Source organism: Lethenteron reissneri, chromosome 28, assembly GCF_015708825.2.
Source record: "Lethenteron reissneri isolate LAM-NWPU_2019-01 chromosome 28, ASM1570882v1, whole genome shotgun sequence".
Classification (NCBI taxonomy): Eukaryota; Metazoa; Chordata; class Hyperoartia; order Petromyzontiformes; family Petromyzontidae; genus Lethenteron; species Lethenteron reissneri.
The window spans coordinates 2,092,659-2,117,513 of record NC_083806.1 but is presented as its reverse complement, the minus strand read 5'-3'; the positions used below and the strand labels follow the sequence as shown (position 1 = coordinate 2,117,513).

The 24,855-nt window shown below is 50.3% G+C and overlaps 1 protein-coding gene across 11 annotated transcripts; it reads right to left on the bottom strand.

Annotated features, from left to right (window-relative positions):
* Positions 1–6: 6 nt before the first annotated feature.
* Positions 7–24,267, bottom strand: YDJC (YdjC chitooligosaccharide deacetylase homolog). Of its 11 annotated transcripts, none has more exons than XM_061561787.1 (6): positions 24,139–24,267; positions 14,478–14,710; positions 8,058–8,223; positions 5,380–5,479; positions 4,615–4,801; positions 7–2,807 (listed from the first exon to the last, which is right to left on the bottom strand). In XM_061561787.1, the coding sequence occupies exons 2-6, from the start codon at positions 14,669–14,671 to the stop codon at positions 2,393–2,395; spliced, it is 1,062 nt and encodes a 353-aa protein (XP_061417771.1). In that variant the 5' UTR covers positions 14,672–14,710; positions 24,139–24,267; the 3' UTR covers positions 7–2,392. The 11 variants fall into 11 exon arrangements, with proteins under 11 accessions (XP_061417771.1, XP_061417773.1, XP_061417774.1 ...); XM_061561789.1 differs by lacking the exon at positions 24,139–24,267 and adding an exon at positions 23,758–23,774; XM_061561790.1 differs by lacking the exon at positions 24,139–24,267 and adding an exon at positions 21,593–21,612.
* Positions 24,268–24,855: the final 588 nt, after the last annotated feature.

Sequence of the window (24,855 nt, the reverse complement as noted above, 5' to 3'; positions counted from 1 at the left end):
ATTGTTACCGTGTTCTCCCGATGTCATGACACCTTCCGGGAAGCAAAGCGAACCCCAAACGTGTGCACTCCGTGCCCAAAGTTCGACAGATCCGGAGTGGAACGATGCGGACGTCCGAAATAAACGCCTCCCAAACATCATTGCACACCTCCCGGTTTTGACACTCCTCCTCGAAGACACCGGTGGTGTAGCCATCCAGCCGTTTCATTAGATCATCAGCAGGCCAGTGCGCACCACAGGAACGGAACACTCGAGACAAACCACAGCAGTGTGATTTTGTGGCCATGCAACCCAAACTATGGACTATATATATAGTAAACACAGAGGCCTATAGAGATGCATATAGACCCACAAGCACTGAAAGATACACAGACACCCATACAGATACATTACAGAGCAACGACAGTGTGATTGTGGCCATTTAACCCGCGCTTTGGACACGCACAGTAAACCCACTGCGGTCTGTACTCATCAACGGAGGAGGAAGAGGAACAGCGACACGACACGAACTCCCTCTCTATCTCGCTGATGGAGCCCTCTCTTCGTGATGAGCAGCAGCAAACCTCGACATGGCCATCGAGCTCCTGAATCACATCGCTGACATTCGCAATAGAAGACAGATTTGGTGCCAGGCACACGTACGGACACCGATTTTGATTATAAGATGAACCCACAACTTTTGCTTTAAAGTACAGAGTACGGAAAATCGTCCTAATTCTAAGGAATAGACGATCCATTTCCTATTCAATACAATCTCATTTTGGAACAACACGCATAAACTGCACAGTCGGTGGCGGATATCACATTACTGACCCCCATACAAACTTTCCACAGTTTGAAGAGGCGATTTTGTAAACAAAAATTCGTTCGTGTATTACAGTGACATTAGACGGGTGTCCATTCAATGTTAATGCGTCGTAACGGCACCCCTAATAATTCAGTTTGATTGGCGAGATACTTACTGCAGGAGGGTAGGTGTAGCTCATTAGCTGCACTCCAGTATACAGGGTGGGTAAAGTGGTAACAAGTTGTTGGCAATCTACAGTGGCCATCTCGCGGAGAGACTGGCTGGCTGCCACCATGTGACCTGTGGAGTTTCCACCACTGCCTAGGAGGTGCTGTAGCCAGCCTACAGCACCAAGCCCTAGCCAAGCTCAACCTCTGCTTTGCGTCCGAGATTGGGCTCCTGGATGAATTTTGTTCAGTGGGCCTTTTCAGTGCAACGCAACTGAATTAGAATTATTACGGTCGCCACCGTGACCCAACGTGTGGCGGCAGCAGCAGCAGCTGGATTATGGACTGTCATTCGCAGACGATCGTTTTGAGACTCTATCTCTACAATAGGTGCTCTGTCACACTGTGCGCTGCCATCACCACATGACTCGTTCGGTTTTAACCCCTCCCCCGCGCCGCACATCCGCCTGCCCCTCCCTTGCCGCGCTTCGTTCTCCGCTGCCCGGGCGCCCGTGGCGTTAGACTGATGCTGTGAGGCTCCGCAGAGGCAGTAACAGTCTACAGCCATGGACACCCGGCGGCGGGCTGCTCCACGGCGGGCGGTGTGCTGGGGTCGACACGGGCGGGAGTGCTCTACAGACGCCAACACGCGGCCAGAGCCGTACCACACGGGAAACATCGCTACGCAGTTACCAACACCCAGCCACAGCCTGTACCACACGGGAAACATCGCTCCGCAGTTACCAACACCCAGCCACAGCCTGTACCACAAGGGCAATATCGCTCCATAGATTCCAGAACCTGGCCACTGGTTGTGTGACGGAGGTGGTAGTGCAGTGCACGGTTGACAACAGTTGGACCCCGGCTTTAACTCCCCATGAATTTTTCTCCCGGGTCTTCCGGTTTTTCCCGCCTTTATAGATTTAAGTGCGTTTAGAGTATTTGGCTGAAAGACATTTCCACGTGATGAGCCACTTAGTTTAGCAATCGAGCTCAGTGGGCCTTACCTGGTAAAATATTATTTTTTATTAGTTTTAACAACCCAGGTGGTAGTGGCATCTAAGTTATCAACACCGACACTGTGCACACGAGGCTGTGTCACGCATGGGGTGTGGCAGTCCATGGCTACTGGTGCACGGCTGTGAGCCAGTGTGCACGTGGATCTGTGCGTGCTACAGCTACCGAATAGCCTGGTTTGGCTAAGACCGGCCCGGTTTTTGAGAAGGGCCTTCCCGCTGTCCCGAAGCTAATCGCGTGTTTCTGGCCATGTGCTCGACTTGAGCGAGGCCTATGGGGCGGTAAGTTTAGACCAATGTAAGCATGAGCGAGGTAGGCCGCTCGCCGTGTGGGTGGAGCTGGCTCGCCACGTGTCCCGGTTGAGCCTCCCAGAAATTTGGTGGCTTTAGTACCAAGCTCGCGCCCACGCACATGAGGCCAGCTACAGATCTTCGAAGGAGCACAGCCGAATCCCACTCTCTGTGAGAAACTGCGCGAGCTCTGGGCGCGCGAGCGTGCGCATCTCGTGCTCTCGCTCCTCCGACATCGAGAACTCGTCCGGACCGTCGGGCCCGCAGCCCGCCACCACCGCCGCGCCATCCGGGCGGCCCTCGCTCCGGTAGCCCGGGTGCGCCATGAGCTCTACGACGGCCGCCCGATGGCGCTCCGGCTTGGTTGGGCGATCGTCCGCCTGCTCCTCGACCGTGGACGCGCGAGTGGCACCGTCGTCCTCGCCGGCGTCGTCCGCCACCGGCCCCTCCTCGAGCTGCTCGCAGGCGGCCGCGAGCGCCGTCTGCAGACGCTCGAGCGTCATGTGCGCGCCCATGGTGCTCATCCCCACGAAGGCGCGGGCCCAGCTGCGGTGACATAGAAGCTGCGGTGACATAGAAGCTGACGTGAACGCAGTGAACGCGCTGCCGACGCCACGAGAGAGCATCGGAGGGCTGCCCCCCCCCCCCCCCCCCCCGCTTCAAGGTTTAGGAGGGGATGGTCCATCTTAAGTTTTCCAGACTACGGCGACGACGCGTGTCGGTGGATTCGCTGAGAAACTAGGAATGTGCCAGAAGCGGTTTGATCATAAGACATTTCTCGAGGCCCACACTCTTAGAGATCCGGCAGACTCACATAGAGACCCCAAGTGAGAAATTGGAATGTGCTGGCAGTAGCTTCATTATCAACGCTGTCTCCAGCAGTTGGCTGCTCGCAGCCTCTCAGGGGAATGGCTCTGGTGCATCCCAGCACTGGTGCAGTACTATCATCCCTACCATCGTCAACATGACCACTGGTGCAGCACTATCGTCCCTACCATCGTCAACATGAACACTGGTGCAGCTGCAGCAGCACTATCATCGCTACCATCCTCATCGTCACCATGGCCATGTTGTATCTTATGTTCTAATTATCAGTTGGGCCACCAGCGCACATTGCCATCTAAGACTGGGAAATCCTGAGGCGGACTTGGTTTCCTCCTGAATCTTCGAGCCACGAATAGCCACTGTGTGTTTGTACTGTAATGACAACCTCTTCATTCAACCAGGATAAGCACATCGATCCTCAAGTTCGTTTATTTTTAAGAAGACCCCCTGCTCATGACGTTTAACACCATTCCCCACTTCTTAATTTTTTATTTCGTCTGTGCATGCGTGTGGAAAAGACTCCAGAGAAAACCTCCTGCTGATCGGGGGATAACAACGCTGACATGCAGGTAGTCTTCTCGAGAACTCTACTTGCTGTGCTACCCCCCACTGGTACTCTTTGCAGGTGGATGACCGGCACGTGATGGGTTTTTATCTCGACCTGTTGCACCAACCCTCCGGTTTAGCAGTTGGCTACGTACGGTGGTGGAGAAGTTCAACATGCATACACGCTTCGTATGGAAGGAATGCACCACAACACTTTACACCGTGTACGCTCGCCTAAAAAACTGGGTTGTTACTTGTGATCAATTACCATACAATGCGCCCGATTTTGGAAGCCAAGCCACGTTTAGCCTGGTTTGTGCTGGGATAGGGTGACCACCATGCACGAAATAAGACCTTGCAGGCTGCTGCTGCTGCTGCTGTTAGTACATTATGCAATTTTATTCTGGTATTTAATCAAACTGGACTCTTAGGATGCGGATTGCCGGATAAATATTTTCCACGTGGCCCTAACCCCTCCTCTGCGATGGATATCCCGCTGGGGCATCCATCCACACGGCCCTGATGTTAACAACAAACCCAACAATCTCAACGCATTCATCAATAACGCCGCCTTGAAAGCAAACTAAACTATACAATGGGCAAGGCCCTGGCACAATGGCCCTTCCCCATGGCACATTGTGTCTACACAACTGCCAACTTTACGATGTTCCTGAGACCAATTTAACGATGATCCTGAGCCTCCGTGAACCGTGTTTTCGCCAGCAGATCTGTGTTAAACTTGTTTTTGCACCACAGCCAACCATTCTGATTGTAGGTGTGGGGGGGGGGGGGGGACAACTAAACGCAAAAAAGCAGTTTTTTTTAAGATTCGTTTGTCAGTCGAGATTTAAAAGTGCACAGCTCCAGGTGGCTTTCTAGTATCGGAAGGAAGAACGTTCCAGACGGCCGCAGAGGCGCATCTGAAAGCGCGCGATGGCCCAGTGGCCCTAACACGGAACCTGTCGCCCCCCACCCTTCTCACCGCAGGCCGTGCTGGCTGAACACCGCCCTCGCCGCGCCCGCCTGCCGCTCAACGCTGGAGAAGAACTCCCTCTTCTCCGCCGAGATCCACGGGCACGCCGCGGCGCCGCCCGCGCAGGCCTCCACGGGCACGCGCGTGCTCACCGTGCCGCACGCGCGCAACACGCGCGCAAACGCCACGCACGCACCTGCGCACGGCGCCACCGCGCGGGTCACGGGGGAGGGGGGTGGGGGGGTTCACGGCAAATCACGGAGCCGTAGGGGGTCGTGGAGGGTTGCAGCGTGGCAGGGGTACACGTGGGGGTTTAAAACGGGCCCCAGAACCTCCCCAAGGGGAGGGGGTTATAGGGGGTCAGTGGGGTCACGGCGTTGTGGTGGGTCAGAGGGTCGGTCATTGGAAAGTCACAGATTCAGTCAAAATCTGAAAGGGAATCGCAAGGAGTCCCGTAGGGTCGCACCCAAACTTTGTTTTCAGCATTCATGGTAATACTACTGCTGCCCTCTCGTGGTGCATCCTGTAATCTGTTAAATCCCACCTGGGCACCATCTGAAGCATTCAATATTTTGCAGTCACGAAAGCTTCAAATCTAGAATGAAGCATTCAATATTTTAATTCTTATTCTCATCATCATTGCATGTATTTTGTTCCACCCAGGTGAGACTTTGAGAGACCAAGATCCACTGCTGGATGAAGGCTTCCCCGCACCGTCTGTGCGAGGGAGCGGATGATAGAGGCCCAGTCGGTGCTGCTGGCGTGCGGGGGTACCTGGGTGCACGTGGAAGTGCTGGTGGCCATCGACGTGCCGCGGCCAGGAGCCCGTGAGCTCGCGGAAGCGATCCATCTGTGCGGTTAACTCCATCTCCAGCTGTGGACGCACGCGCACACGGTGATCTCTCTCTCGTGCTGCGGTGGCAAGATGTTAACTAACTCGCTTGGTATACAGGTGGTCGTGGGTGCGATCCCGATTCTGTGACGCCTGCTTTATATTTGGAGTTTGCATGTTCTGCCCGTGATGGTGTGGATTTTTCTCCCGGGTCCTCCAGTTTTCCCCCCTCCATTTAGAATCAACATGCATTGGGAGTGTTTGGCTGCTATAAATGTCCACATGATCAACCACTTTGATGATGAGATATCATTTGTGGCCAGGTGACTTCTGAAAAAGAGCTAATATAGCTCTGTAGACCTTACCTGGTAAAATGACAAAAAAAACACATTGTTTAATAGTTCAGGGTGCAGGCTGCGGCATGGATACATTGCAAAATACATTTCAAATGTGCGCGTTGGTGCACATTTGAAATGTTAAACAAGTGCCTTACTAACACAACACAATACACGTGCCTTACTAACACCACGCTTACTAGAAGTGTGGTGGGGGGGGGGGGAACGCGATGCCAAACAAAATCTAACCACTTATTTTTCCCACCGTACGTAGCCCACCGTGCCAATCGGAGGTGCGGGGGGGGGGGGGGGATGATAACTAAACACAAAGCAGTTCTAGAGAAATGTAGTTTTCAACCTCGATGATTCTAAAGGTGTGTAATAAAAGACTTGCACGACGATGCTTGTCAGAGTGGTTTCATTAACGGCAGTACGGCACAGCTCCCCCTCCGGGTGATTCCCTCTTCTCAACGCCGTAGACGAGCCGTCCCTCTCCGAGTACCCCCCGTGGCTCACTCCACTCTGCCGGCCTCGCCAGAGGTCGCAAACGGGTTTTGATTCCTTACCCGTACCCAGCCGCACCAGGGTCGCAAACGGGTACCCATACCTGGCCAGGTACGGGTACGGTTACCCGTACCCTACCCGATACCCGGCCGGGTACGGGTAGCTGGATATCGGGTAGGGTACGGGTATCGGGTAGGGTACAGGGTATCGGGTAGGGTATGGGTATCGGGTAGGGTACGGGTATCGGGTACCCGATTGCGACCTCTGGGCCTCGCCGCTGACTGACGGCGTGCCGCAAGGAGGGTGAGCTCCGTTGGGATGATCCGCCTCTAGGCCAAGCCCCCTCGTGGAACCTTCCCGATGGTTCCAGAACCTCTCTGTGCGACTCTGCCCGTCCTCCCTGGCCCAGATATTATCCCCCCTTCGGCTTGGATGCCGATTACGTAATGGTGCCTGTCCCCGTCGCCCTCTGGCACCCCCCGGATGGCGCTCTCTCATTACAGGTGCGTAACTCCAGTGGCTTCCTAATATCGGAAGGAAGAGCGTTCGCATTGGACCATCTTCACGAGAATTATCGCGCCCTCCTGTTCTGGACAGGCTGGGCGCACGTGCGGCCGGGGCTAACGCATGGACACTGTTGACCTCTGTTTGGAAGCGCTAAAAATCATCCAGAGCGTCCACTACCCAGGAGCGCAACTGATGGGGGGGGGGGGGGGATATGTGGCCCCAATGCGCCGCATAGGGGCCCAGTCGGCCACGAGGTGGCCTGGAATCAACAGATAACAAAGTAAAACATTGAATAAAGAATGACTTGGTCTACCATGGACCAAGCCCGATGTAATGCATCTGGCTATCGTATCAGTAGAGCAGCAGGAAGTTGTGCGGTCCGCCCCGTTTTTATAGGAAATTCTAGAGTGGTGGGCCAGCATGAAAGCAGCATGCACGATAACTTACTTGTGAGTATCGTACCTTGATCTTATTAAATTAATATTGTCACCATGAGACTGTCTTCCTCTAAACCCAATACATGGTGAAACTAAAATAATAGAGTTATAGCCTACGTAGATTAAGGTCTTTATATAGAATGTGTCTCAAGAGCCTCTAGGGTACTTCCCGACGTGGTAGAACGCTAACATGTGGTACATAGGTAGCTTTTTGGACACAAACCACAGGGAAATTTAAAGGCTCCCAAATCTTGATGTTAAATGCCCCATAAACTTTTTGTGAGTGTAATTCAGAAACCGTTCAAAATATAACATTGCAGTTTTTTTTGACAGCGCGTTAAACAGCAAATAAAATTAAAGCGAACCATTGTTCTATCTTTTATTGTTTTTGAGATGACGGATTCAAGCGGTTTTGAATGGAAAAAAGATACTTTGTGATGTCCAAATCTGAATAATTCGAAAATGGTGAAAGGAGCTTCCCTTTAAGCCGATGTGTTTTAAACGCCCCTCAGAGTATGAAGTTCATAAATGTTTGTTCTTTCTAATAAAAAAAACAATCTTTAAAGTGAGTGGTTTCCAATGGGTATGTCTTTTAATATAAGAAGTTTAATCAAGTTGTAAATTTTTGTGTTTTGTCGAAAAATACGTTTTTGGAGTGTCTGATCGTAGATAAAAAAATTGTCAAAAAAATCATTAGGTTCAATATTGAAAACGTTTGCCTGGCGGAGACCAGGCTTTATGAACTAGTAATTGTATGCAGGTTAAAAACATCCAGCTATTTCAGTCAGCGAGTCGGGAGAAAGGTGGGGGGGCCCACAGTCCCCGTCCACCACCCACCTCCTTGGGGTCAATGTCCCCGCGGTCCATTGCCTCCCGGAAACCCGCAATCCCGCGGAACGTGCCCCCCGGCAGCAGCAGCAGCCCACGCCCCGAGCGGGGCAGAGTCCGGCACACGGGCTCGCCCTCCGTCACGTTGGCGTGAAGCCCCAGCGGCATTCTGTGCCTGGTGGTGGTGGGGGGGGAAGGGGCGGTAACGCACACATAGAGAGGGAATGCGCTTTCCCCAGTTGATTTCGTCTTGGCCCAGGTGTGAACTCGAGAAACCCAGGATAAGAGAGACTTACTTTGCAAGAGTGACCCGGGTCACCGACATGACAACAGTGGTAACATAAAATAAGAATAAAACAAATACAAGTACAATGAAGCAAATGGAAATCGGCGCAAAATCAATCGCAATGAAAGACGACATCGAAAACGGCACGCACAAACACAGACGTACATTGCCTGTAACGTAAGGTGGCTCGTACAAATGACTTCTAAAACCCATTCGTGGTGAAATTCCATAACGGGATCGTCGCGATTGATGGAGGCTTGAATTGTTGCATTGCAGAAGCAAGGGAAGGCCTTTGCAAACGGCAGCTCTTTCTCTACCACTCCTCACTGGGCACGGCTATAACAATACGGTTGGTCCTTTCATTGGCCAGCTGCCACCTAACCTACTACCTCATAGGTTTTCGCGGCTGTACGGTATCGATCCTGCAATGTGGCTTTTTTGGGTTGCATTGCGCGCTATTTGAATCTGTCCGACGTTTCGATCCACGTGCCCGGGACCTTCAGGAAGCTGACTTCAGCTGCTGAAGAACGTGTCTCCAGGACGCACAGCACAACCCCGGGTCACGTCGCAGCCCCGTCCCCTCTGCTCTGGCTCCAGACACATAGAAGGAGCTCGTGCCTTGATGAAAAGAAAAAAAAGAATAGCCTTAACCCTTTCCAGCAAGGATAAGTGTAAACATCTTAACAGGTGTACTGCAAGATCCGACCGTGTCCGTCAAGTGCTCGCCAAGCTGCATTGGCTTCCGGTTCCCGAACGGATACATTATAGGGTCGCACTCATTACACACAAAGTGATTGCTACAAATGAACCACAATACCTTGCTGATCTCGCCAAGGAGCAGAAACCATCACGCGAACTCCGGTCATCCTCGCAGCAGCGGATTTTGGCTAACCCATCGAACAAAGACGGTCACTGCATTGCACGCTTTCAGATGTGCTTCTGCGGCCGTCTGGAACGCTCTTGCTTCTGATATTAAGAAGCCGCTGGAGCTAATCACTCTAAAATAATCTACCATGAAAACTAAATTCGTGAGAATTGCTTTGTTTATTTTTTTGTCCTTCCCCTCCCCGCATCTCCGATTAGCACGGTTTGCTATGTACGGTGCAAAAGAAGTTCAACATACGTACATAGGTGTTAACATCTTAACAGGCGTTAAGGCATCACAACTGCATGAACCACACATGCTTGTGCTAAAACATGCAAACAAACGTGCTTTAATAATGCATGCGTTGTCATTGAAACTGATTGGCCTACACCAGACACCGCCTCCTCGAGATAGCACGTGCTCTATTTGACGATGACACAAATACCAACACGTCCGTCATTAACACTGTGGCCTAAGAAGAAAACTTCCGTATAATTTACGAAGTTTTCGGGGCAATGGCCCTTCTCTCACAGCGCACAGTGTTGTCGTTGACGAAACGTGTTTGAGCTTTTTGTTGTTGCTAACCGTGCTTGTGCATCACTGCCAACGCAGCAGCAGCGTCACCAAGTACCTTGCCGTGTTTATTGCGTAGTCACTGTGGTTAAAGTCCACTTCTAACTTGGCTACAGTCGCTATCTTTACTCTGTCCAAGGTCTAGAAACGTCAGTAAAAAAACAATAGTTTTGTAGGAGTAATTACATTCGTGTTATTTTTAGAGGCCAATGAAATTGCAAAGTTAACAATCGTGATTGAGACCCAAGCATGAGTTGTCTAAATGTGTATTTGTTATTTTACCAGGAAAGACCCACTGAGCTCTTTTTCAGAAGCGACCACAATTTATAGCGCTACAAAGTGGCCGATCATGTGGAAATGTATAGCAGCCAAAAACTCTAAACGCATGTTTCTAAATATGTAGGGAAAAACCGAAGGACCCGGAAAAAAAATCCATGCGACCACAAGGAAAGAGAGACGTGCAAACCCAGGACCTCCTGCATACCAGACGAGGTAATTAACATCTCGCCACCGTGGCACCCCTAGTCTGGCCAGCATAGAATATCAATAATAGTGATATTAACTTGTAACGCGCTAACGCCGCGCCGTGTCCGCTCGCTCTTGTAGAGAGAGAACGACTCGGAGGCGCGAGGAGGAGGAACCACAACGAGCAGGGAAGCAGCAGCCAGGCGGCGAGCTAACGCCACATTCCCCAAGTTCTGCGGTCCTGCATATATGAAGGTGTTATTGTGCTAATTAATGAGTGTTCAGACGTGAGAGGAAACCAGAGCACCTGAAGAACACCCACGCATTCAACGGAGAAACACTCTATCCCACATCGACTGAACAGATGGAGTCCACATTTGTCTATGGCACTGCGACGCCAGTGGGGAGTTTTGCTAAATGTGCGCGGTGATCGACCAACCCTCGCTGGCTCCCACAGTGCATCACTGCATTGGAGGCGCGTGTCGTCACCACCGCCCAGAAGAGGAGGCCACATTCGCTCCAGCGCTCCCTCTAGAGGTCCGTCCTAAATATTTTACTTTACCAGGTCATTGAGTCGCAGACATACTTCTTGGAGGCAACACATTTATTTACACCATCACATTAACACAAAGGGGTTACTGCCCCTTTACCAGATAACCTATGGTGGTGGACCACCAGGCTAACTACGCTAGTTACTGGGAGTAGCTACAACGGACAAGACCCCAGCTGGGGTCCTCGTCCACGTGTTGGCGACTTCTTCTCTTGGACATAGAACGTAGATCGTAGATCTTCAGATGACAACAGCAACGCAGAGCCCCGGTCCCTGTGGGAACCCCATTTATATGCTCCCGGGTCGTGGCTGGCCCCGCCCTTGGCCACGGCCACCTTCGAAAAACCTCTCGTCGGTTCTCGACTCTTCCCGTAGGATCTCACCCTGACACGTGACCACCCCCAAGCCCCCCGCCTGGGGCCCCTGTGTAGATCTTACTTGTCACGTGCCTTCCAGGGTCAACCAGAGTGCCATGGCCTGGGGTAACCTCATCCCCTGGCTGACACTCTCACACTCCCTCCTGTAGGAGTCGGCACTGCACGCCATGCGTGGTGCCACTGAGCGCTATCCCAGAGCTCACAGAGCCCCCTCTAGGGCTGGTACTACACCCACCTACGGGGTGTCCGCGATGACGATGCATCGCACGCCGTGCCTCGCAGTGACATCTGAAATGTCACTACACTTACATTAATTTCAAGCAAAGCGACATTAAACGCTGAATGTTGGTCGACCATTGAAAATGTAATGTTCTAAATGTGATTTGGTAATAAAGGCTGTGCATGTGAAGCCGCAGTGAGCTTGCCTGATTATGACCTGCGCGTTCCCCGTGGTTGTAAGCGTGAGGAAAGTGATGCGAAGATCAACGCCGGGGATTTCATGGCGTTCAACTCGTATAGGAATTGGCAACAATTCTGAAAAAAAATCGGATTCTAGAAAGGACCGTCAACCTGTGTTAGCTCACCTGGGTAAAGGAAGGCAGCCCCAGTGCTTACGTGCGTTCTACGTGTCGAGTATTTTATGTACGGTGCATTGTCGCATATTTGACTGCCTTAACCAATTAAACGGCTACACCCAGTACCATATTGTGCGTGGGGTCATTTTCGATGATCACATATCTGAGCTTTTCACGTATGTAGAACTTCTTTCGCACCGTACGTAGCCAACCGTGCTAATCGGAGGTGCGCACATATCCGCCTACACCTCGCTCCCCAGCGAGTCGGTTATGCGACGCTGTACAGTATGTGCACATTGCCTCCGACCAAATCGCCCGGATTGCGCCGCATCTTGACAAACATCAGAAAGCCAAGCAGGTTTGTGCTTGGATGGGTGACCCCCACCACGCACAGACAGGTCGTCACAGGGACTGTGGAAGTCACCATGTAGCCCCAAAAAAATCCATGATGACACTGTGTTACTTCCATTCTCCCAAATGCACGCTCCCTACCTTCGCCAACCCACGCTGACCAGCGCGATGAGGCGTGGTCAAACAACCCCCATAACCGGCACGGCGTGGGGAGGCCCTCATCCAGCAGTGGACTGACAATAACTTTTTCCTTTCGTATTGCCGATGTACATTCAGAGCTAGAACTACAATTACACATTCAAGTGGTCAAGCCAAGCAACCGCATGCAGCGGAGTGTATCGCTATGATTGAGCTGCACATGTGCATGCATTGTTTGGACGGGCTGTTGGTGATGACGACGCCCAGGCGTTCCGTGTGAAACTCCCGAGAGAGAAGGGGTCCCTGCCAGGCCCTAAGTGGAACTGTGTTGACCCTTCTTAAAAAATGCTTTCTGTGTTTAGTTTGTTGTCCTTCCCCCGCACCTCGGATTAGCATGGTTGGCTACGTACGATGCGAAATAAGTTAAAAATACACTATGAGACCTCCTTTACCAGTGGCAAAATATAGTAATAGGTTTTTACCCTGAGCTCTCAATACTCTGATAGTGCGCTGTTTTTGAGTTGTACGCCTTTTGGCGTCATCTGGTCCAACACCAATGGAGATTAGGCTCTAAGAAAAGCTGTCTCGAGTGTGGACCAATCTACTTCAAGGACAGTGCATATCATTATCATTATCAGAGTTGTTTCTTTTTGTTTGCATTTTAACTGCTTGTGTTGTGGTTATTGCAAACATGATCCCTTGTATAAAGGTGTCAGTTTTTGTACCAGTTGAAAGGATAAAAACCTATTAAAATACATACATACATTTTGGGCATTATTTCAGACTGTCTTGCATTGAGTTGATATCTGCAGGATTGTCTGAGCTCATCCATTGTGTCTACAGGGCTAAGGGATGGGATGGGTTGGTGGTCTGCCACCGCGATCAGTATGCCGTGCGCATAAGGCCGGACTCGTGGCTTGTTAAGTTGAAGTGGATTTGAATGATTGATGGGTTGTTGCGTATAGCAACCGCTCAGGGGTTCAGTTGAAACTGCAACTCGGAGGGGATATTGCACAGCCCTACCTGCTGCCCCTGGTGAGGCTGAACCTAAACGAGACTTAGCAGTTGCTGTTTAAGGAGTGTGTGGCTGTTGGTAATGGCACGTGACAGAGATTTGCGAATGAAGATTGTTGTCACCATCATCATTGTCATCATCATTGTCGTCACCAGTTCTGCTATCCAGTGGGAAGGAGGCGCAGGTAGTGTTAGAATAAATTAATAAAGAAGTCTGCAAAGTTGTGCTCAGGATAAATACGAGCAGGACAAAGGTTTAAAATTCACCAAATAACTGGGAGATGTGTGTCACATTTGACGCAACCGGAAAGCAGAACGGAATTTGTGATGAATCACAAAGACAACAAAGATCCCCCATATAACCTTAACCGACTGTTGGGGCAAGTGCTATTAGCGAGCACCAAGAGGGGGTTGCTTTCCAGCACCACAGCCTCCCGAGTGGCAATGTTGACACACCACACCAGATACTCATTTGAGGCTGAGTCGACCTACGGGAGGCCCAGAAACAGTTTAGATACTCGTCACTGGTGTTGGTGGCCATGAGTCGGAATCAAACTCAGGTCGGAAGGTTCATAGCACAGCACGCGAACCGCTACACGGCCGCTCCCCCTCCCCAACACACACACACACGACGCCCCATCATATCCCCCAAACCCAAACTTTTTCATTTACCAGGTAAGGCCCAATGAGCTATATAGGCTATTTTTCAGAAGCGACCTGGCCACAAATGATAGCTCAACGAAGTGGCTTATCGCGTGGAAATTTATAGCAGCCAAATACTCTTAACGCACGTTTCTAAACTTGGAGGGGGAAACCGGAGGACCCGGAGAAAAATCCACGCGATCACGGGGAGAGAGAGACGCACAAACTACAAATTTCCAGCAGGCGTCAGGGGTCAGGATCGAACCCACAACCTCCTGCATACCAGGGGTGGGAGCTCACATCTCGCCACCAAACCCACCCCCCCCAAACCCACCCCCCAAACCCCCCCCCAAACCCACCCCCCCCAAACCCCCCCCAAACCCACCCCCCCAAACCCACCCCCCCAAACCCACCCACCCCCCAAACCCACCCACCCCCCCAAACCCCCCCCCAAACCCACCCCCCCAAACCCACCCCCCCCAAACCCCCCCCCAAACCCACCCCCCCAAACCCACCCCCCCCCAAACCCCCCCCCAAACCCACCCCCCCCCCAAACAAGACCGAACTGCGCGTCCGCCACCGGGGGCACTCACGTCTTGGCGAGGCGCGCCGCGTCTTCGGCCGCCCTCCCGTTGACGATGAGGGAGGCTCCGCTCACGAGGCCGGCCAAGAAGCACTCCACGATGCCGCGGTTCCTCCGCGGGCAGTAGCCCAAGTCGTCGCACACCACCAGCAGCAGCCGACGCCGTCGCCGTGCCACACGGGGCTCGCTCGTCTCCTCGGCCATGCCGCGCGGAACGCTGGGGCCAGCAGGAGGCACGGGGCACTGGGGTCACGGGGGGGGGGGGGGGCAAGGAGGAAGAGTATGGGGTCAATCCACCGTCTCCTTATCACTCTTCTATGGCTACTACTACTACTGCCACTACCACGGCTACTGTTTCCATTTCACTCCTTGATTTATTCCACCCATGTTGAGGATGCTACCAGACTTTGTTGTTGCGTTTCATGCACAATGTGTTCAACCGCCACACGGCAGGTCACCACAAGAGCAGCGCTCATGAACTCACACACCCACCCACTCACCCATCCACTCACTCCGCACACCGCAGTTCACAACACTTTTCGCTTCTTTCCCTCCCATCGATGGTTTTCCCAAGTTATTAGAACGTAACCTTGTATTAACTCTAATCTATTACACTTTCAACAGTGCTGTTTGTTGGCTGTTTGAGTTGTTGGGGCTATGCTCAGGAACTGTGATTGGTGACAGGCAGAGGGCGCAGGAATGCCGGAGCGCACACACAAATTGGGATGGAGAGCAATAGCCACGCCGCGCCGAATAATCCTGCATCCTCAAACAAATGTAATTTAATCTCTGCTTCAACGACCAATTGATATCACATTGGTTTGGTGCAATGCACTTGCACTCCATCCATGGCCTAATCATCATCAGCCACGCTCTGTCGTCTAATTGTGTGCAGCAGCCGCCGAGCCAGAGCACTCAACCCACTGTGGCAAGGGTGCGAGTTCAAATCTCTGCCAGGGGGTGACTCAGCTCATCGTTCTTTTCGAGATGATAAACTGAGTAATATTTTGTAGCAAGCCAAGTGATGCTGTGGATATTCTGTTCCCCTGTCGTAATAATGTGGGATAGTCACCAATGCCACCGCACAGCCGTTTATAATAAACACCAGACCCCAGCTCATTTGAACACCACAGGTACACATCTGAACACCACAGGTACACATCTGAACACAGGTACACATTTGAACACAGGTACACATTTGAACACAGGTACACATCTTAACACCACAGGTACACATCTGAACACCACAGGTACACATTTGAATACAGGTACACATTTGCACCCCCGGTCAAGTTTCTGAATAATAACCTCACCTCTCTCCAACCAGCGGTATAAATAGGTAAACAGCAGTTAGTGCATCAGTGGGTCACTGATGCACTGGTCAAGTGTGGGTACTCGGACCTCAAGGTGCCATACCCTGGCTTGCCAAAAGACATTACCATACAGCAAGTGGCCTAATCGCCACCCGATTCCATCTGTACGGGGATAGAGCGTTGCCCCCTCGCACAAGGCGTGGGTTTTTTTCCGGCTGCTCCTGTTTCCTCCCACACTTTATAAAATAAACACAACTCATCATTACAATTTGAGTTAAAGCTTTCGTGATTGCAGGGATTCATATTCTTGGTTCTTTCGGTAAAGTCACGTATTTGTATTATTTTATTGTTTCCCTTCTACGTGACTTTACCGAAAGAACCAATAATATAACTCATCATTAGTTGGCTGAAAAACATCTTGACATAAAAACCCAAAATGCAGCGGCAGGACCCGCCTGGAAACGAGTTCAACGACTCCGATTAGTAGAGTTGGCTACGTACGGTGCAAAAGAAGTTCAACATAGGTCTGTTCTCGTATAACCCGTGTTTTCAGAATGCGAATTGGATATAATGCGATGAATGTGTAGTGTTCTTCACGGAGGCACACACTTGACTTGGGGGCAACACGTTGATTACACAGCCCAACGGGTGAGCTACATAAACGTACACACGCTACAAGGTAACTACATAACCGGGTCAGTCAGTAACCTCCTGACTGACCCACGGAGACCGTAGATCAGAGAGACGTAGCGCTGAGGGTTGATTCCAGAAACAGCCAAGGACGCTTTCGGGACTGCCCCTTGATGCTCCTGTGCGTGGCCTCGCTCAGCCTTCGGTCACGCCCCCCTTCGAGACCTTTCCCGAAGGATCTCGACCGAGCATCACGTGTCCCTCACTACCCTGTCCCGGTCACGTGCCATCTTGGGTCCACCCAGACTACCATGACCTGACTTGCCGTCTCTCAAGCCGTCACCAGGACTATGCCCCCCTCGGATCCGTTGGCATGCTGTACTCACTCTGGCCCCAGAGAGAGGTTCCAGACGCACAGTAGCACTGTTACGATAGTGCCTGGTGCTAACACCATAGTGACACCCTTAACGTCACTACAAATGTATTAGGGAACACGTTTTTTTCTTTCATAACGCGAATGAGAATTGGATATAACGCGATTAATCGCTTATTCCTACGCGAGTAGGAATAAGCGATTGTACGGCTGCCTCGGCGTAGCATCGCACAAGGCGGCGGGATGCTGCTGGATCCTTCTAGACGCGACCCACGTGCCTGTCTTTGTTCGGCCTGCGTACGCATCTTGCACGTTATCGCGGACTCTGCTTTACCCTAACGCGATTTTCCCATAACGCGGCGTTCTTCAGGAACGCAACTACCGCGTTCAGTGCCGGAGTAAGCTAGTGCGGGGCATGTAGCATATCTTATTAAGGGTCCCTAAATAAATAAATAAACACATTAAAAACATTTTTACCCTGCATAGTAAAGTAATTGTATTTTTAATTTGCTATACAGCCAAATAATCACTAAACTTAAACATCCAGTCATTCATAAAAGTTGAAGGCGGTATAGCACTATAGTAATAGAGCAAGTGCAGAATCACTGAGCCGGAATTGAAAGCTTGAAAGCATTTAGCGCGGGGCCCTTGAAAGTGCGGGGCCCATAGCATATGTAGCTACTTTTGCTACTCGGATAATCCGGCACTGACCGCGTTATAGGAGAACAGACCGTACACACAACTCATCGTCATCTTCTTGGTTCTTTCGGTCTTCTCGACAGACCTGTTCTCCACCTGAGGACGGCTGCTTGCGTTGTGGCCGAAACGTCGTGAGAATTATTTTATTATGTTTTATTTTATTATTTCCATTCTACGTGACTTTACCGAAAGAACCAAGAAGATGAATCCCTGCAGTCACGAAAGCTTTAAATCGAAACTTAACTCATCGTCAGTAAATGATTAACCTCTTCCAAGACGCATGGCCAAGCGCGTAAGAAGAGCAGGCCAAGCAACCCGTTTCTCTATAGTGGCCCTCTCTGAGAGGCTCTTTGGGCCATCAGTGGCATGGGTGAGCAAGCGAGCGAGTCGCAGGGAATGTTGCGGGCACCTTTTCACCCGTTTCGTCTTCACACGAATCGCCGGGATCCGTGGCGCTGACCACGAGGGGGCGCACAGGCGAAGGGCATCGCCACAACACCACGAGCCGACATCATTTTTTCCCCGAGAGGCGACGGCATGGGAGGGATGATGAGCTTTTGAATGGAGGCAGACCCAATAAGAAATATATTCTTTAAGGGTTTTGTTTGAGTTGTGTGCGCGCTTACCGTCGTGACGGGGAGCGGTGGTGCAGCGGTTAGCGCTACGCTGCGCTTAGAACCCGGCGGACCGAGTTCGATTGACGGCTCACGGCCAACACCCAGTGACGATTATCTGAGCCGGCCCCGGGGCCTCCCCCCTAGGTCGACTCAGCCTCAAATTGGTACCCGGTGTGGTGTGTAGTCAACATCGCCACTAGGGAGACAAAGGCGGTTCGGGGCGTGGTGCTCCACACCCACCCACTCGTGTGCCGTGCCGGCCCGAATAGGCGCTGGCTAACAGCACTTGCCCCCAAAATACGTTAAGCCTATACGGGGGATCTTTGCCTTTGCTTACCGTGACACTGGTGGCCACTGCGACGACGAGTCGTGAAGCCACGGACACGAGAGGAAGGAGCGAGCGCTGTTTGGGGGGGGGGGGAGACAAAAATAGACCCCATGTGGCTTTTCGGTCACGGGAGGGCCAAAGGTTGATCCTCGTGATGGCAAACAGGGCTTGTACCCAGACTCTGCACGTACTCATTGGTTGCCTGTAGGGCGCTCTGGAATTCACCATTAAACGTGATTGTTTTCGGGTTTTTGAACACTTTTAGCCAGAGGGTGCGATTGTTCGATATAGGTTACACAGCGTGGAATGAATGTACATACAGTACGTTCATTCTGGGATTGCTGCCACGGTGGTGTGGTGGGCGAGCAGCAACACTGCTTGCGTATACTGCACCGTACAATTGTACAGCACGGGTCGAGCGACATGCCACGTGTTGAGCGACAGGCCACGTGTTGTGGTGGTGTTTGTTCAGTATACCTACAGGGGAGCGGTGGTGCAGCTGTTAGCGCGATGTCCTAAGAAACCGGCGGACCGACTTCGATTCCCGCTCGCGTCCACCAACACCAGTTGCTATTATCTGAACTGGTCCTGGGTCTCCCCTAGGTCGACTCGGTCATAAATGAGTAGCTAGTGTGGTGTGTAAAGATCGCCGACGAAGGCGGCAGGGCGTGGTGCTGGCCAACCACCACCTCGTGTGCCGTTCCGGCCTTCATAGGTGCTCGCAAATAGCACTTGCCCCAATTGTCTTCAGGCTATAGGGGGGGATCTTTGTCTTTGTAGGTAAAAGTACGCTCCAGTATTCCCGACCTTTTCAAACGTCTGGTCAGCGTGTACGAGTAGACCAAAATACCCACCAGAGGGCGCTCCCTAATAGTTCCCCTCTTGGGGAGGCCTTCTGGCAGCAGTGGCGTGAACGAGGAATTGCAGGGCTGCGCCATGAATGAACCCTTACGGTGTGGAAATCAAAGACATTTTCATTCGTAGCTTCCAACAGAGGCACGCATGTATTCACTATAAGCTAACAAGTTTAGACATAACTCGGACCATGACTCTATCCCATTCATGGATTATGCCAGTAATAATAATGTCACGTAGAGCCTTTTGTAAATTAATTGCGGAATGGCTTTACCCACACCGTGGCTGGTCACGGCCCCTTCAACGAATCATTACAATTATTAAATATGTTGATGTTTTTAACCAGAGTGTATTGACAAAGGGTTGTAAATTAACCACAGTAAATTATTATTTACCCTGCAGGTGTTACCTATAAGGCCCTGTACGGGCTTTTTTATTTAGTGGCGTATGGCTCAGAGAACCACAATGTGGCACGTGTCCAGAATTTAATACCGTGAACATACAGCCACCCCCCTTAAGTGATTACTACATAAACTACATTGGTGAAGATTACAAAGTTAACTAAGTCACTTAATCCGTTATGTAACCGGCTACTAGGCCTAGATATGTGGTTTTGTCCTACTGACGTAATAGCTAATGGTGTGCGCCATGTAAAGCCAGCTTTGTGTGACGCTTGTTAGTGATGCTAAAGTTGTATTTATGAATGTGGCTCTGTACAGCTTAGCACTTAGTACAGTATTACCATAAGGGATTGTGTTAATCTGTAAGCATACATTGCCCGGTTGCGTTCAACTTTAATGCAATTTAACAAAGTTGGCACGTGGCGTTGTTTCGTCTTTAACAGTTTACGCGTAGTGTTTTAATTGATAAGTCCTCGGGCCAAACAAGGCAGGAAGGGGTACCACCAAAGGTATCAACATTTTTGTCGAGACATTTAATGAAATGGAAAACGAGGGTGAATTATTTGATAAACCCACTCACTTCACATGGTTATTGCGTAATTAATTCACTGTTCTTGGCCACATTAAGAAACGAAACCCCACCCATGCTTTGCCACCTCAGGTGGTACTGATAAATATCTGGTATGGGCTAACAAGACTGGTTAATCATAAATACACCTAAAACATACAAGGTGATTACTATACCCTTTGGTTCTTTCGGTAAAGTCACGTAGGTAGAAAGAAAAATAATCAATACATCACGACGTTTCGATCGCAACACAAGCAATCGTCATCAGGTGGAAAGATACACCAGCAGAACTGTTGAACAGGAAAGAGCTGCTGCAACAAGAGTGAGCTGGAGCACGTACACCAGACCCTCAAGATGAATGGATATTCAAACCGCACAATCCACAAAGTTGTATCCCCAACCATGGGGAGATAACCATCTGAGGACCCAATCAAAAGCATCACCTTGCTATACATAGGTGTTACCAAAAATATTTCCAAAATCTTGAACAAACACAAGATCCAGGTTCGATTGAACACAGTACACAAAATCCGTGATTTTATCCCATCTGTGACGGATGTGATTCCTGACATGCAATACCCTGGTGTCTACAGACTAAGTTGTGTCTGCGGTAGCAGTTACATCGAAGAAATAAAACATGTCTCGGGCCGTGTTCGCGAACACAAGGCAGATTTGAAACACGGCAGAACCAATACCTCTGCCGTGGCTGATTACTTTTAACGCGGTGGGTTCACACGATATAGTTTTTTTCCGAGACCAAGGTACTCTGCAAACCTTCGGGCTACCATTAAAGATTTGTCCATGAAGCCTTCCAGATATATAAACATAGACACAATTTCAATCGAGAAGATGGGTACAAACTGAGCAACCATTGGTCGGATGTTATTAACCAGGTAAGGTCAAAACTTGCTGAGATGTTTCCATCCTTCCTACCGTTGTTTAGCAGTTATTTCCGACTCTGAATTACATCACCTGGTTAAATGTATTTACATTAACAGACTAAGGTCTCACTAACATAGCCACCACTGCTCCCTTTTGCCTCGATGTAACGGTAGCTCTCGCTGTTTAATAGGCCGTATGTCTCACTGGCACGGCCACCGTTACGGTGGTTCTCATGCGTTGATACTCTGGCCTCTCACTGTGCAGCAGCCAACGTCGCAGCTTGTGGCCCACGAGGTGGCGCTTTGCCCGGTCCTCTGACACAGACAAGCTATCTTACCATTTAACTCGTTTACATTGACATGCCAATCTCTCCCTTTAACGCAGCTGTTGTGCGTGCGTGCGGCGACGGGACTCCTTTCCATCTCTGACCCCGCATACTCACCCTTGGGTGACACCCACCTCAAACCTCGATATATAACCTCTTGTTGCAGCAGCTCTTCCTGTTCAGCAGTTCTACTGCTGTATCTTTCCACCTGATGCTGATTGCTTGTGTTGCGATCGAAACGTCGTGATTTATTATTTTTCTTTCTACCTACGTGACTTTACCGAATGAACCAAAGAGTATGGATTCCTGCAGTTATGAAAACTTCAAATCAAAAGTGATTACTGCGTAAAGTAATGGTAAAAGTGGGATTTGCATTTAAAGATAATTACAAAATCAGATTTAGAAACGAGTTCTCTATCATTTATCACATCCATAATCAATAATAGTCTAGAAAAACTAATTATTTGATGCTGTTGATGCTGCCTTGGCAGTGGTGCACATGCACAAGCAAAATTTACAACAAAAAGACCCAAAACATGTTTGTAAATAAGTGGCCTTGAAAAATATATAACGTTTTAGGCAATTGCCCTTCTTCAGAGAACACAATTCTACAAACGACTCATTAATATTTGTTAACTATTGAACATTTTTGTTTTTATTTTACCAGGTAAGGCTCACTGAGCTATATCAGAATATTTTTTTTGGAGGAATCTTGGTAAACTATGAAGCTCTTTTTCACAGATGTGCAGTTGGGGCGGGTTTCAGAACGTTAAAACAATACAAAATAACAACAGGAGTGCAAAGTACAGGAAAGGAAAACAAAGCACCCAAAAACATACCAAGAAAACCAATCTATCCCCATCCTACCAGGAAAATCCCACTGAGGTATTAATTTGTTTTTCAGAAGCACCCTGGCCACAAATGAGAGCTCAACAAAGTGACTCATCGCGTGGAAATTCATAGCAGCAAAATAATCTAAATAATCTCAATACTCGTTTCTAAATGTGGAGGGAAACCCCGGAGGACCCAGAGGACAATCCACGCGACCACCACGGGGAGAGAGACACGCAAACTCCAAATATACAACAGCAGCAGCAGCGGCAGGCGTCAGGGTCCATGCAGCCAGTGTTAATTACGGTCGAAACGTCGTACTCTGATTGTAAATGTTGTGGCTTGGCTCTCCAACACACCGGTTAGTGCTGTACTAGTACACTATACTATACACTACACTACTATACACTAAACTCTACACTATACACTACAATACACTCCACTATACACTACACTACTATACACGACACTATACACTACAATACACTCCACTGTACACTACACTACTATACACTACAATACACTATACACTAGTGCTGTACTAGTATACTACACTATACACTCCACTATACACTACAATACACTATACACTACACTATACACTAGTGCTGTACTAGTGACGAATTGGCACATTCTGTTTACGTGACAACCCTTCCTAGTTGGCTGTGTCGGGTGGTGGCGGGTTTAACGACGCATAGTTACGCGATGTAACATTAAAACACCTCTATTATGAATACTGGTCGCGAAAGCCTACATGTTAAACTCGCCAAAGATGTCCGCAGCTAAATGTACCACACGACGGCGGTCCCTTGAAACAAAAACAACAACCACCAACAACCACAACAATCACAACAACCACAACCCCAACAACCCCAACAACCACAACAACAACCCCACTAGGTGACCACATCACCCGGGGCTATCCCCCCCACCCTCCCCACGAAACAAAGAGGAAAACTCAGTCGCCCCGCCCCCTCTTACTCCCTTAGCAACGGTATGCAAATGAGCGGACATCTTACGTAGGGGGAGAAACGTACTTCACGTTTCAACGGGGTGACGTCATTGAAAGCTTGTAAAAAGGTCCGTGGGTTTTACTCTTTGCCGGCGCGCACCGGTGTGCTGAAGTAGTTGACTGATTGGCAACGTTTCGTTTACGTGACAAACCCGTCCTGATCGGCTGTGTTTCTGGTGGTGACGGCGAGTTTCACGACACATTCATATTGACGCGATCTAAAACCTCAAAACAAAATATATAAAAACGCACGAATATCGGTCGCGTAATTCTAGATTTTAAGCTTTCGTGACTGCAAGGATTCATACTCTTAGGATTTTTCGGTAAAGTCAAGTAGGTAAAAATAAAAAAAATGGTATGATTAAGTATTTATTATTTATTTTTACCTACGTGACTTTACCGAAAAAACCGAAGAGTATCGGTCGCGGAAGCCTCATGCCGTGAAAACCTCCCTACCCAAGATGGCTGTCCAACCCTTCATTTCGTGACGTCACTCAACTTCGCTCCTCCCCCACGCTATTTATAGCGCGGCGAGGGCGCTGCGCGCGTCGTCATTGGCTGCGCGCGCTGTGGCCCCGCCCCCCGCCGGTTCCTCGCCGCGGTTTCCCGCCCAAAATAAATAAATAAATAATAAACGGCGGTCGCCATTGTTAGACGCGACTTTCGGGGGGAGGGGGGTAAAGATACAAAACACAATCGCCGCCGTCCACCAAGGCCGCAACGAATTGAGTCTTATAACGCGTGTTTGTGGTGGGCCGGTGGATACATCGTGCGATTATTAAAAACAACAACAACGTTATCGCGATTTAAACGAGTAAAGAAACCGTGAACACTCACCCGTCGATAGCCTCGTACCGTGAGGGAGAAACAATTCCGAAGTCGAAATCAAACCACCAACATTGCCATTGAACGACGTCTACACAGCGTTGAGGACGTGAGGAGGTTACATTGTATTTATCTTTGTCCGCATCGGCAAGTTACTCGCTAGCCACAGCTGCAAGTGCGGGCCCGACTAGGGCAGCGATGAGCAAGCCGAACGGGAAGTCTCGCGGCGCCGCCGCCACAGCCAACGGCGCCGAGACGAAGGCGGCGGCGGCGGCAGGAGGAGGAGGAGGCGGCGGCGATGCGCTTCGTCTCAAGGTGGCGGGAGGAGGAAGGCGAGCGACGGCTGCTGACGAAGAGGAGCAGCTGCTTCTCTCCCGGCGGGACGGCGTCGTGAGCCCCGACGACGTCAAGAAGCTCGGCCGCTGCACTCGCAGTGAGTGGCGGCGGTGACACGGGGGTAGCTCTGGGGCTGTGTGCCCGGAGATCCGTAGAATTGCTCATCGAGATGGGCGGAATTTATCGTCCAATGCATGATGATGATGTGTTACGCAGGGAGATGAGTTAACTTCTATCGCACCGTACGTAGTCAAGCGACTGTATCGTCCAATGCAAGGGAATTAAGCATGATGATGATGATGTGTTATGCTGGGAGATGAGTTACTTGTACGTAGTCAACTGCGCTAATCGGAAATGGGGTTGGGACCTTAACATCTGTCTGTTTATGCAGGA

What these genes read in the sequence shown, in the direction of transcription:
- YDJC (XM_061561787.1), bottom strand. Translation starts at nt 14,671, where the DNA reads ATGGCCGAGGAGACGAGCGAGCCCCGTGTGGCACGGCGACGGCGTCGG. An exon ending in GGGACATTGACCCCAAGGAG is followed by an intron (nt 5,480 to 8,057) that starts GTGGGTGGTGGA and finishes GTGCGTCCACAG; the next exon opens with CTGGAGATGGAGTTAACCGC. An exon ending in TTCAGCCAGCACGGCCTGCG is followed by an intron (nt 2,808 to 4,614) that starts GTGAGAAGGGTG and finishes ATGTCACCGCAG; the next exon opens with CTGGGCCCGCGCCTTCGTGG.